The 18586-nt window shown below is 36.9% G+C and overlaps 1 protein-coding gene across 2 annotated transcripts in view; it reads left to right on the top strand.

Annotated features, from left to right (window-relative positions):
* Positions 1-18586, top strand: part of LOC128639093 (phospholipase A2 inhibitor and Ly6/PLAUR domain-containing protein-like) — a 121178-nt gene that overhangs the window by 39459 nt on the left and 63133 nt on the right. The window contains exons 2-3 of one of the 2 annotated variants that reach the window (XM_053691245.1): positions 1734-1853; positions 14012-14158. In XM_053691245.1, the coding sequence (XP_053547220.1) occupies positions 1734-1853; positions 14012-14158 (267 nt within the window). Of the gene's footprint in view, positions 1-1684; positions 1854-14011; positions 14159-18586 lie in introns of those variants that run through there. The other variant, XM_053691244.1, reaches the window with a different exon arrangement.

Raw genomic sequence — 18586 nt, 5'->3', positions numbered from 1 at the left:
GTTGAATTCTAGCAATCTCAGTCCGCCTGCTCAGAGCAGGCGGACAGGGTTATGGAGTAGCAGTCTTTAGACCGCTGCTTCATAACTGCTGTTTTTGGCCAGTCTGGAGACTCGCCAGAAACACGGGCCCACAAGCTCAGAGCTTGATAAATAGGCCTCATATAGTAGGACGTTGTTTGGTTGCAGGGTTGTAAACAGCTTTGTATATTAGGGTTAAAATAATAAAAAAGCCAGTATAGATAGATTCATGACCTAGAGGAGCAGCAGATTATATACTGTGGGCGAGATGAGATGTGTGAAAAGTCTGTTTAGAGCAAGGCCAATTAGAAAAGTGTTGTAGTAATTAAGTGAGAACATGATAAGTGTGTAGGTTAAAACATTTGTTGTGTATTGAGTAATAAGGTGGGTCACAAGTTAGCAATGTTAAAAGGTTAACAATGTTGTGGAAATAGAAATAACACAATTTGTAAAGATGATTTAGTATAAAATAGAGAACTGGCTCAAGCATCATTTCAAGCAAGCAGAAATACAGGGAATTCTGGAATGTGTGCATTATTAGAAGAGGAAATAACTAAAAGCTCAACCTTTGGCCATATTTTAAAGTGCTGGAAGGCCTTCCAGGAATACAGGTTTGAGAAGAATGGTGGAATGGGGACTAAATATTGATGTACCCAAACAGACAAATGTTATGAAGTAGTGCCAGAAAATAAAAATTCAAGGCTGTGACTCACACAATGATAGAGCAAAGTCAAAAGGGCCAAATTAATAGAAAATATTCAGTAAGACAATAAAATAGGCAGTGAGTATATTACTTTGTTTTAGAAGTAAACATTTACTTTTTTGGTTACATTGATTTCCGTTGATTGTCTTGGTAACAAACTAGGTTACAGAGGGTTAAACAGATCTCTAGATGAAAAGTATGGATTAAGACTGCCTTACACTAACCAATCCATGTTTAAGTTTGAGACAAAGTTTTTCAAATTGTGAAAGCATATACACTTAACACCAATTTCTGACATTGAACTCATTTAAATCGGAAAGCTTTTGGTGGGTGCAGCCAATACACCCTACTATAGCACCATAACAGTGGGTGGGTGTGGCTTCTTATTGGCTGCAAAGACTAAATATTCCTTTAAAAAGCATATAGTAAAGAAGATCTGTTTAAATTCAAAATAATAATCTCTCATGGTAAGTTTGCATAATGAACTAAGATATATTGTTAAGTCATTTTAAAGGGACAGCAAAAGCACAATTTTAATTTAATTGTTTAAAAAAAAACATTTATTTATTATTTTACAAATTTGTCTCATTCTCTTTGTATTCTTTGTTATAGAGTAAACCTAGGTAGGTTCATAGGATCATGCACGTGTCTTTAGGAATGTTTGCAAAAATATGATTGTAACAATTCTATACATTGTTGCAAACACTGCTGCCATAGAAAAGATATTACTGAGTTACTATGATCCTACCCAGGTTTACTCTTCAGCATAGAAAAGCAAGATGGCACAGCACATTTGTTCATACAAGTAAAATGGATTTTTAAATTGTGAAAGTTTAGTATTTATTTTACCTTTTAAGTATGCTGCACTGAATGTACAAAACAATGCATCACCTTATTTGGCATTAAGAAAATGAATGCCATTAAAATGCTTTTCCAGGACTATAATAACCATATTTCCTGAGAATGTATTATCTTATTTATATTATATTTTCTATGTTAATTTTATATTTAGGAGCTGCTCTGGAGTGTGACGTTTGCTATACAACTAATGCAATTACCTGCTCGGGTCACTATACCAAGTGTGACTCATCCCAAAATCACTGCATGATGACCCTAACCCAAACAACTTTTGGTAAGAGGATACATTTTATTAACTGATAATTTGCTTCATAAAATATTTAATGAAGAATTGTGTCATGGGATTAGGGTACAACTCTGCTTTAATAAATAACACTTAAATAATTAAAGATTGTCAGGATGTGTATATATCGTTAGTGTTTGTATACTATGGGCTACATTACAAGTGGCACGCTATTTAGCGCTCCCACTCAAATGTTAACTTTGCTAGAAGTTAACTTTTTGCACACATTGTGTAGTGCCCGCATAACAAGTTGAAAGTAAAAAATGTGCGTGCGCTTGCCATCATGATATTGTATTCTCCCCATAGACTTCAATAGAGCAGGCAAACTGAAAAATCCCTAACACCTATACGTGTGCGCTAACCAGATCACGTTTGAACTAAGAGCACTAAATCTGACATAAATTATTCATATTTCACATTCCAATGTTCCTCACATACAAGAATAGGTTCTATGTATTGTTAACAAATATATCAATATATATATTTTCTGTTGAAATATATATCTATACTTATATACATAGAAATATATATATACTGTATATATATTGTAACAGGAAACACTTTTAACCACGGTCTTCTAGGGCACAAATGCAGCACAGGACAATCCACTGTAGTTTAAAAGGCTTTATTTTCCACAGCAATAACAAACAGGCAGTTCATTTTCAAAAGAGAGAAATCCTTCCTCTGCAGCAAAGTTAAGTACTTTTAAATGTGTCCCAGCACTTCACAGCATTCCACAAGTGCTTTGTAAAAATAATGTCCTTTTACAGTTCACAGGAACAAAAGTCTTTTACACAGTGTAACAAACACACACACACCAGCTTCTGTAGCTGTGTAACTAACTCCCAAGGCCTAAGTGAGGCTGCTATTTAAACCCTCACAACTTCTAATTAGCCACACCTGTGATTAGCTGCTGGACAGCTTCACAGCTGTCTGGGATAATGGCCCACCCTCTCTCCAATTATCCCAAACCCCAGGGACCCAGAACACAGTTTATCAACTGCATAATCAAATACACACTCTTTCTCCCTGGGGTTTTAACTGAAAGGAGAAATGGCATGTACAATGCTTGGTCTCAAATATCTTCCATTTATAACCAGGCCTTGCTTTCTGTCACATATCCTCCCCCCCAGCTCACACCCAGTGGGTTGAGCGACCATGGACATCAATGAATGTACCCGAGACAAACCATCAGCATTGCCCTGCAAAAGACCAGCCCTGTGCTCAACAGTAAAATTGAAGGGTTGCAAGCTAAGAAACCACCTAGTAACCCTTGAATTTGTTTCCTTATTCTGACTCATCCATGTGAGAGGAGCATGATCTGTTATTAATTTAAATTTTCTTCCCAACAGATAGTACCTAAGGGTCTCTAAAGCCCACTTAATGGCAAGGCATTCTTTCTCCACTATAGAATAGTTCTTTTCCTGTGAAATAAGTTTTCTGCTTAGGAAAAGGACAGGATGCTCTTCTCCCTGACACTCCTGCGAGAGAACTGCTCCTAAACCAATATCAGAGGCATCTGTCTGTACAATAAAATCTTTAGCGAAATTGGGGGTTACCAAAACTGGATGGGCTCAAAGGGCATCTTTCAAATGCTTAAAAGCTTGTTCTGCTTCTGGGGACCATTTTATCATAATTGGGGCCCTTGCTTTTGTGAGATCTGTCAAGGGTGCCGCAATTGTAGCGAAATTCGGGATAAACCTTCTATAATAACTAGTTATCCCAATAAATGCTCTTACTTGTTTTTTAGTTAGAGGCTGTGGCCAGTTCTGTATGGCCTCTACTTTTGTTGTTTGAGGTTTAACTAATCCTCTACCAATAGTATAACCCAAGTACTTAGCTTCCTGTAAACCAACAGTACATTTTGCAGGATTGGCAGTTAACCCAGCGGACCGTATTGCATCAAGTACTGCTTGAACTTTTGGAAGATGGGATTCCCAATCTGTACTATAAATTATAACATCATCCAAATATGCTGCCGCATAACGAACATGGGGTTTCAGAATTCTATCCATCATCCTCTGGAATGTTGCCGGGGGCCCCATGTAAACCAAATGGCAACACCGTATACTGAAATAAGCCCTCTGGGGTTGAAAAAAGCTGTCTTTTCCTTTGCTTGACTAGTGAGAGGCACCTGCCAATACCCTTTCGTTAAATCAATTGTAGTGAGATAACGTGCTTTTCCTAGCCTTTCTATTAACTCATCTACTCTAGGCATTGGGTAGGTGTCAAATTTGGAAACACAATTAAGCTTACGAAAGTCATTACAGAATCTTAATGAACCATCCGGCTTTGGAACAAGCACGATTGGACTGTTCCACTCACTTTGTGATTCCTCAATTACCCCAAGCTTTAACATTTTTTCTACCTCCAGTTTAATAGCCTTTCCTTGAGCCTCAGGAACCCTATAGGGTTTAAGGCAGACCTTCTTCCCTGGTTCTGTTATTATGTCATGCTTAATAACATTAGTTTTTCCCGGTACCCACAGAAAATACCTCTTTGTTTATTCTAATAAAATCCTTGACCTCTCGCTTCTGATGTACAGATAGGGTTTCCAATATATTTACCTCTGGTTCAGTGACAGGGAGTTCTGTAGGTTTTAAGGCAACTAAAACTTCCCTATCTTTCCAAGGTTTTAACAGATTTATATGATATATTTGCTCAGGTTTCCTTCTCCCTGGCTGACTTACTTTGTAATTAACATCACCCACTTTCTCAATTATCTCATATGGGCCCTGCCAAGTAGCCAAGAATTTATTTTCAACTGTAGGGACCAGAACTAACACCCTATCCCTAGGTTGAAACACCCTGGCTCTAGCATTACGGTTGTAGCTGTACTTTTGTGCTTCCTGTGCTTTTCCCATATGTTCCCTTACAATGGGCATGACAGCTTCCATACGATCCTGCATTTGGGAAATATGTTCAATAATACTTCGATAAGGTGTTGTCTCTTGCTCCCAAGTCTCTTTAACTATATCTAGTAATCCCCTGGGATGCCGCCCATATAACAGTTCAAATGGGGAAAAACCTGTAGAAGCCTGGGGAACCTCCCTGATAGAGAACATTAAATAGGGTAACAGAAGGTCCCAATTTCTCCCATCTTTGTCAATTACCTTTCTTAGCATACTTTTGAGAGTTTTGTTAAACCTTTCTACTAAACCATCAGTCTGAGGGTGATATACTGAGGTCCTTAGTTGTTTTATGCCAAACAACTTACACAATTCTTTTGTAACCCTGGACATAAATGGAGTTCCTTGGTCAGTCAAAATTTCCTTAGGTATCCCGACCCTGCTAAACATTAGCATGAGTTCTTTTGCTATGGACTTTGCAGAGCTGTTACGAAGGGGAACTGCCTCAGGATAGCGTGTAGCATAATCAAGGATTACCAGTATATACTGATGTCCTCTAGCAGATTTAACAAGCGGACCCACCAAGTCCATAGCAATTCTTTCAAAAGGCACATCAATTATAGGCAAGGGCACTAAAGGGTTACGAAAAATCTTTAGCAGGAGCTGTAAGTTGACACTTAGGGCATGAAGCACAATAATCCTTGATGGCTACAAATATCCCTGGCCAATAAAACCTTCTAAGAACTCTCTCTTTGGTTTTCTCAACTCCCAAATGCCCCCCTAGAATGTGGTTATGTGCAAGATTTAATACAGTGTTCCTAAAAGTCTGGGGCACCAAAAGTTGTTTAACAATGTCTGTTCCTTTCTTCTCTACACGATATACCAAATCATTAACTGCTTCAAAATAAGGATAGGGTAATACATTTCCTGGCTGTGTCACAACATCATTTATAACCCTGATATTATTTCTTGCCTCTATCAATGTTGGATCCTCCCATTGGGCTTTTTTAAAATTACCAGGGCCACCAACCAGATCTATCAAATCATCAATATTTTCCGAGCTAGTACTTGGTACTTCATTACTCTGAGAAGGTTGATCACCTACTAATACAGGCATAGGGCAATAAATCTTATTTTTCTCCTTTTCAATGGAACCCCCCTTCAAAATCAGTTTCAGAGAAAGGAAACACATAAATATCAGAAGTTTGACATATTTCTGGAGATTCCCATAACTCCAGAAATTTTGGAAAATCTCTCCCTATCACCACCTCATGGGCTAAATTTGGTACTACACCAACACAATATTTTAATTTACCACACTGAGTCTCAATCTCCACCTCAGCTGTAGGATATTCCCGTTTATCTCCATGAATACAGATAATTCCCATTTTTTCCCCATAATCTAATACTGCATCTGGTACTAAAGATTTAGCCACTAGTGTGACCATACTTCCTGAATCAAGCAAAGCCCTAGACACTTTAACCATTAACCGTCACAGTACACCAATGGGAATCATTATTAACAGAGCTGTTGCTATTAGACAATAGTGAATGTGCAACATTACAGTCCATAAATTCATCTTTATCACAGTCTCTAGCAATATGCCCAACCTCATTACATTTAAAACATCTTACAGGTTGGTTATATTTAAATGTTTCCTTAATTCCTGGGGAAATGTCTCTGGTGTTTTGCCTATACACCTGCTGCTCTCTTATTCCCTTTATCCCCTGAACAGTTTTACCAGTTCTTGTAGAGCTCTGGGACTTGGGAATGTGGGGCTGATCCATTGAAGATTGTTGCAAAACTTCTCCTGAAGCTATAAATCTTTCGACCAATACAATCAACTGATCCGCTGTTTGAGGATCACCTTGATTAACCCACCGCCGCAGGGAAGCAGGTAATCCACGCTGAAACCGGCCCATCACCAGTAGTTCCACTATTTTGGTAGCCGAATTAACCTCTGGTTGCAGCCACTTCCTGGCAAGGTGTATAAGGTCGAACATCTGGGATCTTGCAGCATTATGAGATGAAAACATCCAGGAATGGAATCTTTGTGCACGGACTGCCGAAGTCACCCCCAGGTGTGCAAGGATTTCTGCTTTCAATTTCTCATAGTCACTGGCTTGTGCTGGCTCTAAATCAAAGTAGGCCTTCTGAGGTTCACCACTAAGAAATGGCGCAAGTATACTTGCCCACTCAACTGTCGGCCATTTTTCTCTTTCTGCTGTGCGTTCAAATGCCAAAAGATACGCCTCAACATCATCAGCTGCTGTCATTTTTTGAAGATAATGACTAGCCCTTATTACTCTGGAACCTTGGCTGCCACCAACATATTCAGAGTTCAGTCTTTCTGATATGGCTTGAACCTCTTGTTGCAGAGTCTGTGTAGCACTTTGCTGCTCCTCCCGGGTCTTCCTGAATGTCTCAGCTTGCACAGCAGCCATCTGTTGAATCAACAATTCAGTGTTCTCCTTCTGTGATTTAGCCAGCAGCATAGCACTCTCTGACTGGGCCAAGACCAACTGTTGCAGTGCTGCACTATTTTCAGCAGCTTTTCTGTTAGTCTCCTGCTGTATAGCATTAGAATGGATCAAAGCTTTAATGACTTCCTCCATGTTGCTTTCAGATTATTATGCCCACAGACATACAACGTGGTTACCCGGATTCTCCACCAAGTGTAACAGGAAACACTTTTAACCACGGTCTTCTAGGGCACAAATGCAGCACAGGACAATCCACTGTAGTTTAAAAGGCTTTATTTTCCACAGCAATAACAAACAGGCAGTTAATTTTCAAAAGAGAGAAATCCTTCCTCTGCAGCAAAGTTAAGTACTTTTAAATGTGTCCCAGCACTTCACAGCATTCCACAAGTGCTTTGTAAAAATAATGTCCTTTTACAGTTCACAGGAACAAAAGTCTTTTACACAGTGTAACAAACACACACACACCAGCTTCTGTAGCTGTGTAACTAACTCCCAAGGCCTAAGTGAGGCTGCTATTTAAACCCTCACAACTTCTAATTAGCCACACCTGTGATTAGCTGCTGGACAGCTTCACAGCTGTCTGGGATAATGGCCCACCCTCTCTCCAATTATCCCAAACCCCAGGGACCCAGAACACAGTTTATCAACTGCATAATCAAATACACACTCTTTCTCCCTGGGGTTTTAACTGAAAGGAGAAATGGCATGTACAATGCTTGGTCTCAAATATCTTCCATTTATAACCAGGCCTTGCTTTCTGTCACAATATATATATATATATATATATATATATATATATATATATATATATATATATATATATATATACTGTGTATATATATGTGTGTGTGTATAGGTAAGTACAGATATATATAGGAATATCTATTGAACAATACATAGAAGTTTTTCTATTATGTGAAGAACATTGGATTGTAAAATAACATAATTTATGTAAGAACTTACCTGATAAATTAATTTCTTTCATATTGGCAAGAGTCCATGAGCTAGTGACATATGGGATATACAATCCTACCAGGAGGGGCAAAGTTTCCCAAACCTCAAAATGCCTACAAATACACCCCTCACCACACCCACAATTCAGTTTAATGAATAGCCAAGCAGTGGGGTGATACAGAAAGGAGTAGAAAGCATCAACAAAGGAAATTTGGAAATAATTGTGCTTTATACAAAAAATCATAACCACCATAAAAAGGGTGGGCCTCATGGACTCTTGCCAATATGAAAGAAATGAATTTATCAGGTAAGTTCTTACATAAATTATGTTTTCTTTCATGTAATTGACAAGAGTCCATGAGCTAGTGACATATGGGATATCAATACCCAAGATGTGGATCTCCACCCAAGAGTCACTAGAGAGGGAGGGAATAAAATAAAAACAGCCATAATCTGCTGAAAAAAATTAATCCACAACCCAAAAATATAAGTTTATTTCATATGAAAGAAAAAAACTTAGATCAAAAGCAGAAGAATCAAACTGAAACAGCTGCCTGAAGAATTTTTCTACCAAAAACTGCTTCCGAAGAAGCAAATACATCAAAACGGTAGAATTTAGCAAATGAATGCAAAGAGGACCAAGTTGCTGCTTTGCAAATCTGATCAACTGAAGCTTCATTCTTAAAAGCCCATGAAGTGGAGACTGATCTAGTAGAATGAGCTGTAATTCTCTGAGGCGGGGCCTGACCCTACTCAAAATTAACTTGATGAATCAAAAGTTTCAACCAAGAAGCCAAGGAAATAGCAGAAGCCTTCTGACCTTTCCTAGGACCAGAAAATAAAACAAATAGACTGGAAGTCTTCCTGAAATCTTTAGTAGCTTCCACATAATATTTCAAAGCTCTTACCACATCCAAAGAATGTAAGGAACTTTCCAAAGAATTCTTAGGATTAGGACACAAGGAAGGGACAGCAATTTCTCTACTAATGTTGTTAGAATTCCCAACCTTAGGTAAAAATTAAAAAGAAGTCCACAAAACTGCCTTATCCTGATGAAAAAAATCAGAAAAGGAGACTGACAAGAAAGAGCAGATAACTCAGAAACTCTTCTAGCAGAAGAGATGGCCAAAAGGAACAACACTTTCCAAGAAAGTAGTTTAATGTCCAAAAAATGCATAGGTTCAAATGGAAGAACCTGTAAAGCCGTCAGAACCAAATTAAGACTCCAAGGAGGAGAAATTAATTAAATAACAGGCTTAATAAGAACTAAAGCCTGTACAAAACAGTGTATATCAGGAAGTATAGCAATCTTTCTGTGAAATAAAACAGAAAGAGCAGAGATTTGTCCTTTCAAGAAACTTGCAGACCAACCCTTATCCAAACCGTCCTGAAGAAACTGTAAAATTCTAGGAATTCTAAAAGAATGCCAGGAGAATTTATGAGAAGAACACCATGAAATGCAAGTCTTCCAAACTCTATAATAAATCTTTCTAGAAACAGATTTACGAGCTTGTAACATAGTATTAAACACTGAGTCAGAGAAACCTCTATGACTTAGTACTAAGCGTTCAATTTCCATACCTTCAAATTTAATGATTTGAGATCCTGATGGAAAAACGGACCTTGAGATAGTAGGTCTGGCTGAACTGAATTGGCCAAAGTGGGCAACTGGACATAAAAACCAGATCCGCATACCAAAACCTGTGTGGCCATGCTGTAGCCACCAGCAACACAAATGATTGTTCCATGATGATTTTGTAGATCCCTCTTGGAAGGAGAACTAGAGGCCGGAAAATGTAAGCAGTATGATAACACCAAAGAAGTGTCAGTGCATCCCCTGCTTCCTCCTGAACATGCCTGGACCTGGACAGGTATCTGGGAAGGTTCTTTTTTAGATGAGAGGCCATGAGATCTATCTCTGGAAGACCCCACAACTAAACAATCTAAGAAAACACATCTGGATGGAGAGACCACTCCTCTTGATGTAAAGTCTGGCGGCTGAGATAATCCGCCTCCCAATTGTCTACCCTTGGGATAAGCAGAGATTAGACAAGAGCTGGATTCCACCCAAACAAGTATCTGAGATACTTTTTCCATAGCTTGGGGACTGTGAGTCCCACCCTGATGATTGACATATGCCACTGTTGTGATATTGTCTGTCTGAAAACAAATGAATGGTTCTTTTATTAGCAGAGGCCAAAACTGAAGAGCTCTGAGAATTGCAATGAGTTCTAAAATAGTTATTGGTAATCTCGCCTCTTGAGATTTCCAAACCCCTTGTGCTGTCAGAGATCCCCAAACAGCTCCCCAAACTAAAAGACTCGCATATGTTGTGATCACAGTCCAGGTTGGCCGAACAAAAGAAGCCCCTTGAATTAAATGATGGTGATCTATCCACCATGTCAGAGAGTGTCGTACATTGATTCAGCATACATAGCCACTGACGGGAATGACTAAAACTGAAGGTGCCTGCATGATGCAACCAATTTTAAACGTCTCTTGTCTGTTAGAGACAGAGTCATGGACACTGAATCTATCTGGAAGCCTAAAAAGGTGACCCTTGTCTGAGGAATCAAGAAACGTTTGGTAAATTGATCCTCCAACCATGTTTCCAAAGAAACAACACTAGTTGATTTGTGTGAGATTCTGCAGTACGCAAAGACTGAGCTAGTACCAAGATATTGTCCAAATAAGGAAACACCGCAATACCCTGTTCTCTGATTACAGAGAGTAGGGCACCCAGAACCTTTGAAAAGATTCTTGGAGCTGTTGCTAGGCCAAATGGAAGAGCAACAAATTGGTAATGCTTGTTTAGAAAAGAGAATCTCAGAAACTGATAATGTTCTGGATGAATTGGAATATGAAGGTATTTATCCTGCAAGTCTATTGTGGACATATAATGTCCTTGCTGAACAAAAAGAAGAATAGTCCTTATAGTCACCATCGTGAAAGTTGGTACTCTTACATAACGATTCAAAATTTTTCAGATCCAGAACTGGTCTGAATAAATTTTCCTTCTTTGGTACAATGAATAGATTTGAATAAAACCCCAAACCTTGTTCCTGAGGAGGAACTGGCATGATTACCCCTGAAGACTCCAGGTCTGAAACACACTTCAAGAAAGCCTGAGCTTCTACTGGATTTACTGGGATACGTGAGAGAAAAAATCTACTCACAGGAGGTCTTACTCTGAATCCTATTCGATACCCTTGAGAGACAATGCTCTGAATCCATTAATTTTGGACAGAATTTATCCAAATATCTTTGAAAAACCTTAATCTGCCCCCTACCAGCTGAGCTGGAATGAGGGCCACACTTTCATGCGGACTTAGGGGCTGACTTTGGTTTCCTAAATGGCTTGGATTTATTCCAATTTGAGGAAGGCTTCCAAGTGGAAGCAGACTCCTTGGGGGAAGATTGAATTTTTGTTCCTTATTCTGACGAAAGGAACAAAAAAGGTTAGAAGCCTTATATTTACCCTTAGGTTTTTAATTCTGAGGCAGAAAAAACTCCCTTCCCCCAGTGACAGTTGAAATAATAGAATCCAACTGAGAACCAAATAAATTATTACCTTGGAAAGAAAGAGATAGTAATCTAGATTTAAATGTCATATCAGCATTCCAAGATTTAAGCCACAAAGCTCTTCTAGCTAAAATAGCTAAGAACATGGATCTAACATCAATTTTGATAATATCAAAAATTACATCACAATAAAATGATTAGCATATTGCAATAGGCAAATAATGCTAGATAAGTCAGAATCCAATTCCTGTTGCGCTAAATTCTCCAACCAGAAGGTTGATACAGCCGCAACATCAGCCAAATAAATTGCAGGTCTGAGAAGATGACCTGAATATAAATAGGCCTTCCTTAGATACGATTAAAGATTCCTATCTAAAGGATCCTTAAAAGGAAGTACTATCTTCCATAGGAATAGTGGTACGTTTAGCAAGAGTAGAAATAGCCCCATCAACTTTGGGGATTTTTTCCCAAAACTCTATAGATTTTGCTGGTAAAGGATACAATTTTTTAAACCTTGAAGAAGGAATAAAAGAAGTACCTGACTTATTCTATTCCCTAGAAATCATATCAGAAATAGCCTCAGGAATAGGAAAAAAAAACCCTGGAGAAACCACAGGAGGTTTAAAAACAGCATTTAAACGTTTATTAGACTGAACGTCAATAGGACTGGTTACCTCAATATCCAAAATAATTAACACTTCTTTTAATAAAGAATGCATATACTCTATTTTAAATAAATAAGTATATTTGTCAGTGTCAATGTCTGAGGAAGGTTCTTCAGTATCAGATAGATCCTCATCAGAAGAGGATAAATTATGTTGTTGGACATTTGAAATTTCATCAACTAAATGAGAAGTTTTAAAAGTCCTTTATGTTTATTCGAAGGTGGAAATGCAGACAAAACCTTCAAAATAGAATCAGAAAAAAATTCTTTAAAATTTACAGGTATATCATGCACATTAGAAGTTGAAGGAACTACAACTGGCAATGTGCTATTACTGATGGATACACTAACTGTATGTAAAAGTTTAACATGACAACTATTACAAATGACATTCAGCGAAATAATTTCAACAATTTTACAATAAATGCACTTAGCTTTGGTAGGACCAATGTCAGGCAGCAATGTTGCAGCAGAAACTTCTGAGGCAGGATCAGATAAAGACATCTTGCAAAATGTAAGAGAAAAAACAACATAAAAAGCAAAATTATCTATTTCCTTATATGACAGTTTCAGGAATGGGAAGAAAAGCAAATAGCATAGGCCTCTGATAGAGAAAAAATCAAGAGACAAACATCAATGGGGTATTGAAATAATGAAAAAGTTTGGCGCCAAGTATGACGCACAACGTAACGTAAACATTTTGGTGCCAAAAATAACTGGAAATGACACACTCGCGTCACTAATGACGCAACCGTGTGAAAGGTCTCGGCGTCAAGTATGACGCCGGAAATGACGAAGTTGCATCATATACGTATTTTTCCGTGCCAAAAATGACGCAATAAAGTTTAGCATTTCACGCACCCGCGGGCCTAATGCCACCCGCAATTTGCAAGAAGTAGTCAATTGAAAAAAGACTAAACCCCAGGTAAGAAAATTTTTTCTATAAAAGATGTTTATATTACCCAAATATGAAACTGACAGTCTGCAGAAGGAAATACATGAACCTGACTCATGGCAAATATAAGTACAATACATATATTTAGAACTTTATATAAATGTATAAAGTGCCAAACCATAGCTGAGGTGTCTTAAGTAATAAAAAACATACTTACCAAAAGACATCGATCCACATATAGCAGATAGCCAAATCAGTACAGAAACAGTTATCAGTAGAGGTAATGGTAAATTGAGAGTATATCGTCGATCTGAAAAGGGAGGTAGGAGATGAATCTCTACGACCGATAACAGAGAACCCATGAAATAGACCCCCGTTAGGGAAATCATCGTATTCAATAAGTGATACTCCCTTCACGTCCCTCTGACATTCGCTGTACTCTGAGAGGAATCGGGCTTCAACAATGCTGAGAAGCGCATATCAACGTAGAAATCTTAGCACAAACTTACTTCACCACCTCCATAGGAGGCAAAGTTTGTAAAACTGAATTGTGGGTGTGGTGAGGGGTTTATTTATAGGCATTTTGAGGTTTGGGAAACTTTGCCCCTCCTGGTAGGATTGTATATCCCATATGTCACTAGCTCATGGACTCTTGCCAATTACATGAAAGAAATTCCTGTTTTACATGTATAGTGTAAAAATATTTGCAGTGAAGTGTCCAATTTTAAAAAGAAAGCTAATCTTAAAGTTTTATTTCTTCTTTTCTTGGTTTTGCGTGAAGGAGATGTAAGAGTTGCTGTTTTGGAGAAATCATGTGGATCTGTTTATCAGTGTACTCATACATCCAGTTTTTCAACTGTGGGGTACGCAGTGAGTGTGGACTCTGTATGTTGTGACACAGACTACTGCAACAATGGCACTATGATCTGTAAGTAATCTCACATTACTACATATTCATATATTATTACTATTAGAGCACAGTCAGTATTAAATATATAACCATTGTCAGCATCTCTCTAAGGCCCAAATAGAGGTGTGTGCAGATGTCCAGAGGAAGTATTTATAGAAAAACTAATTGCTGCTGGTACAAATCCCCAAATACATAATTCCAAACTATAATTTTTCCAAAACTTACCCTTTTTTTCATTAATAATTATATATATATTATTACCATTTTCACTGCCAGTAATTTACAGTTTTTCCTGCCTGTGTCTTTAGTTTGCTTTTTGTGTTCTATAATACTAGTCTATATTTAAAATAGCAACTATTACTTTTCTGATTACACTCCTGTGCTTTCAGTTGGTATTATGTATACAAAAGTATTTAAATATTAAATAAACTACCTATGGCTTGCATATATAAGATGTATAATGAGATGTAAATATTTCCTAAATTAAATAAGATATTGTTGCTTACACTTGGTTCCATGCCTTCTCCAAGCTGACAACATTTTACAGATATACAATTATTTCAAAATCTAAACTATTCCGAAATCTAAACTTTTTCAAATCCCAAGCAGTTTGGATAAATGTTTTTTTTTACCAGTACATTTTAATTATATGTATTTATTATTATAGTATTATTTATTAGCCTCTAAAGGAACATGAAAGATAAACTTATAATGTAATTATTCAGATAGAGGATGTAAATCTAGAGGGCCAACTGGCAACCCAAGGGTTACATGCGGCCTTTGGCACTAGTTTTGTGGCCCTTTAGTAAAAAACAGAATTGAAAATATGCCTGACATTTTTTTTTTGGCACAAGGAAAAATCAAAACTAAAAATGTGTGCTTTGGGGTAACCACAACTCAAAAAATGTCTTCTTAATGGAAGGAAGATCATATAAAGGGTACACTGCAATGTTACCTAAATCTGGACCTATGTCAATATTTTTAGGATATATATTATTTGTTTAATAGCTATAAATGTATATGTGGCCTCTAAAGCTAGTAACATATTGATCTGCAGCTCCCATATGCTAAGAAGTTGTCTATCACTGATGTAAAATAACTAAAAAAAAATAAACTTTCTAATTTACTTCAACTGTCAAATTTACATCTTTCACTAAGTATCCTTTGTTTAGATCCTCAATTGGCTTAGAAGTGTGAATTTGTTTTAACCACTGTTTGCAGCAATGCTCATAACAATATTATAAATATATGTCTAAAAATGTAAACATGCACAAGAGCTTACCATGTGCTCTATCTAAATGTGAATCATAAAACTTAAAGGGACATTGTACACTAGATTTTTCTTTGCATAAATATTTTGTAGATGATCCATTTATATAGCCCCTCTGGTAGTGTTTTTGTAAATATTTATAGTTTTGCTTATTTTTAAATAACATTGTGCTAATGTTAAGACTCCTAGCCAAGCCCCAACGTTTTAGATGTATACTGATGTCTACAGACACCTGGTTGTGTAATGGGTGCATCAAATGCAGGGGATAGGGAGGAGTGTCTGGTATTTATGCTTTACTAGCCCCTTGCAGTGTGTGTCCCAGCCTAACCTCATCAACAGTGCTAAACTGGTAACTTCTAAGTACGTTTTTAAACTGGATTTTTTATATCAATATCTGTGCATATTATTATTTACAGTAGTGTCTATTACATGCTGTTATATGAAATTGGTGTATACGTTCCCTTTAAAGGTAAAAATGCAAATTTAAAATTGGATGGGTTAGAGCATCCCATTATTTCACTTTTGCTTGTATAAAAATGTATGTCATTTGCAGAGTCACAATGCACTACTGATAAGAGGAATATGTGTTTAGCCACGGATCTCCAGCTAGCTCCCAGAAGTCCATTGTTGCACAATCCTAGAAAAGTTTATCTAATGAGTTTTTTTAGAAATAATTTGACAAGTATTTTCTAAAGAATTGTGATTGGACCCTGAATTTTAAAAGTTTCTTAAAACTGCATGCTCTTTCTGATCCATGAAAATGTTTGTTTTTACTTACTTTACTATAAATACTTAATTTTGACTTTAATATCTTTTTTTTAAAAAAAATTATATACATGCAAAAAGAAATCGGTTAGTTTCTCTTTGCAATTTGAACCAAATAGCATACTTCTTTAGAAAACCTTAGATAATGGTTTTCAACAGAAAATATCTATTAATATCTATGGAGATTTTTGTACATAAATCATTTAACAGTTTAAACATGCTTTACTTTACATAATATTACAATTGATTAAAAAAATAAAAACTTTTACTAGTTAATATTTTTATTCACATCTAGGGGCCAAATGATCAAGCTCTGAATGGAGCTTGATGCTCCTGTTTCCGCACAAGCCTTCAGGCTCATTGGAAACAGAAGTTATTAAGCAGCGGTCTATAGCTTCTCCGCCTGCTCTGAGGTCACAGACATCAATCCGCCTGATCCTATACGATCTGGCTGATTCACGCCCCCTGCTAGTGGTTTATTGGTCGCGAATCTGCAGGGGGCGGCATTGCACAAGCAGTTCACCAGAACATTTATCGATGTGCGTCGGACATGATACGCTAAATCGTATCATGTCCGCTCGCACATTAATAAATTGGCCCTCTAGAGACCAAAATTATATCTAGCAAACACTGTAGTTGTTACATTTCAAGAAGAGGCAGAAACTTCCTAGAGAAAATATCTTTTAAGGTCCATTAGTTAGCAAGAAAACTGTTCATGATCAGATAACCAAAAAGAAAATCTGTTAATTAGCTTGTCATTCTTGACTGATGCTGTCTATTATTTTAACTATAGTGAACCAATCAAAGCAGATAGTCTAAGCTAGTGTCTTTCAGTCCTCAAGGCACACCAACAGGCCAGATTTTCATGATATCTGAACTAGAGCCCAAGTAAAAGAATTAGCGGATCAGTAACCAAAGTTGATTATTTCTCAGTGTTCTAGTTCAGTTATCATGAAAATATGGCCTGTTAACACTGGTGTAGGCAGTGGGCAGATAACATCTCCAATACCTATAAAAATATTTATGGAGCATATTTACTTCAACAAATTACAAGAAAAGTAAACTGTGCGTTGCAATCCAACAAGCGAGAGTGCCACATACAGCAACATACATCCTCTTGGGTTCTTTCAGAGTTCTTCCCTGGGTCAATGAAATTCATGAAAAAGATGCATGGTGTCATGCTGATTCATGCTTATTTTGCAGTTAAAAGAGACATTAAACAAGTTGAGATGATAATATAAAATGATAAATCATATATATATATATATAAAACTCTGCAATATACTTTCATTATTTATGTTGTCAGGGAGGTGTGCGGTGTCATGTCGGAGGGTAATACTTACACTAGACAACTACAACTCTTGCCAGCTAACTAATTAACCTCTCCAATCCCAGGAATTTCTTAAATATGGTGCCCAGCTGCAATTAGCGGCCTTCTAATTACCAAAAAACAATGGAAAAAGCCATGCATGTCTACTATTTCTGAACAAAGAAAAGCTTTTACAACTATTTGTGTAAATAACACGAAAACACAAGCAGTATGTAAATAATTTGAGCGAGAAACCAAAAGTTTGCAAAAAAAGTTATTTTTCTTTTTTTAATATGATCATGTTTGGTGGCAAAACAATGGCATAAAATACACCAAGATGGGCCTAGACCAATACCTTGAGTTCTAAATCTTTATAATTCTATAATCTTTAAGAGTTATACATTTATCTTCACATAATCTAAATAGCCATCAAATTGCAGTTTTAACCATCTAACCGTCTATCTTTTTGCCCCTCAAATAAGATGGATAAATTTGAAACCTTCAAGGACATACATTTATTCACAAATTATATCTCACAAAATTATTTACAAACAAAGAAACACACTGTGAATGGTCTAAAGAAGAACTAGATACTCTAGAAGATCTAGAATGTTTACTTTTGGAGAATGATCAGGATTCAATCCCAAAATGAAGAGATAATATTAAAAATAAATCGAAATTTGTACCTTAAAGTAACATATGTCCTCAACTGACGGTATTCAATCAATTACTATGCAAATAAATAACTAATTTGCAAATCAACCCTGCTGCAGATAATCTATCACCCCAAGAAAGACAAGCTCTTAATGAGATTAAACAATGGAATGGCCAACAAATTTATACCTTAAGGAAAAATTGCTATCAGAAACTGTTCAATAATCCCCCAAATTCATATCAGAAAATTTACAATACTATAATCCAAGAAGCGTATCAGGAGGGAATTATAAATAAAAAAAGAATTCACATTTTTAACAGTGACAGATCCTAAAATAGCAACATTTTATCTTATTCCAAAAGTACATCAGAATATAAATTCACCACCGGGTAGACCCATAATATCGGGAATCAACTGCCTCTCAGAAAGAGATAGTCAATACATAGA

The sequence above is a fragment of the Bombina bombina genome, chromosome 8 (assembly GCF_027579735.1).
Source record: "Bombina bombina isolate aBomBom1 chromosome 8, aBomBom1.pri, whole genome shotgun sequence".
Classification (NCBI taxonomy): domain Eukaryota; kingdom Metazoa; phylum Chordata; class Amphibia; order Anura; family Bombinatoridae; genus Bombina; species Bombina bombina.
This window is presented reverse-complemented; position numbering and strand designations above follow the sequence as displayed.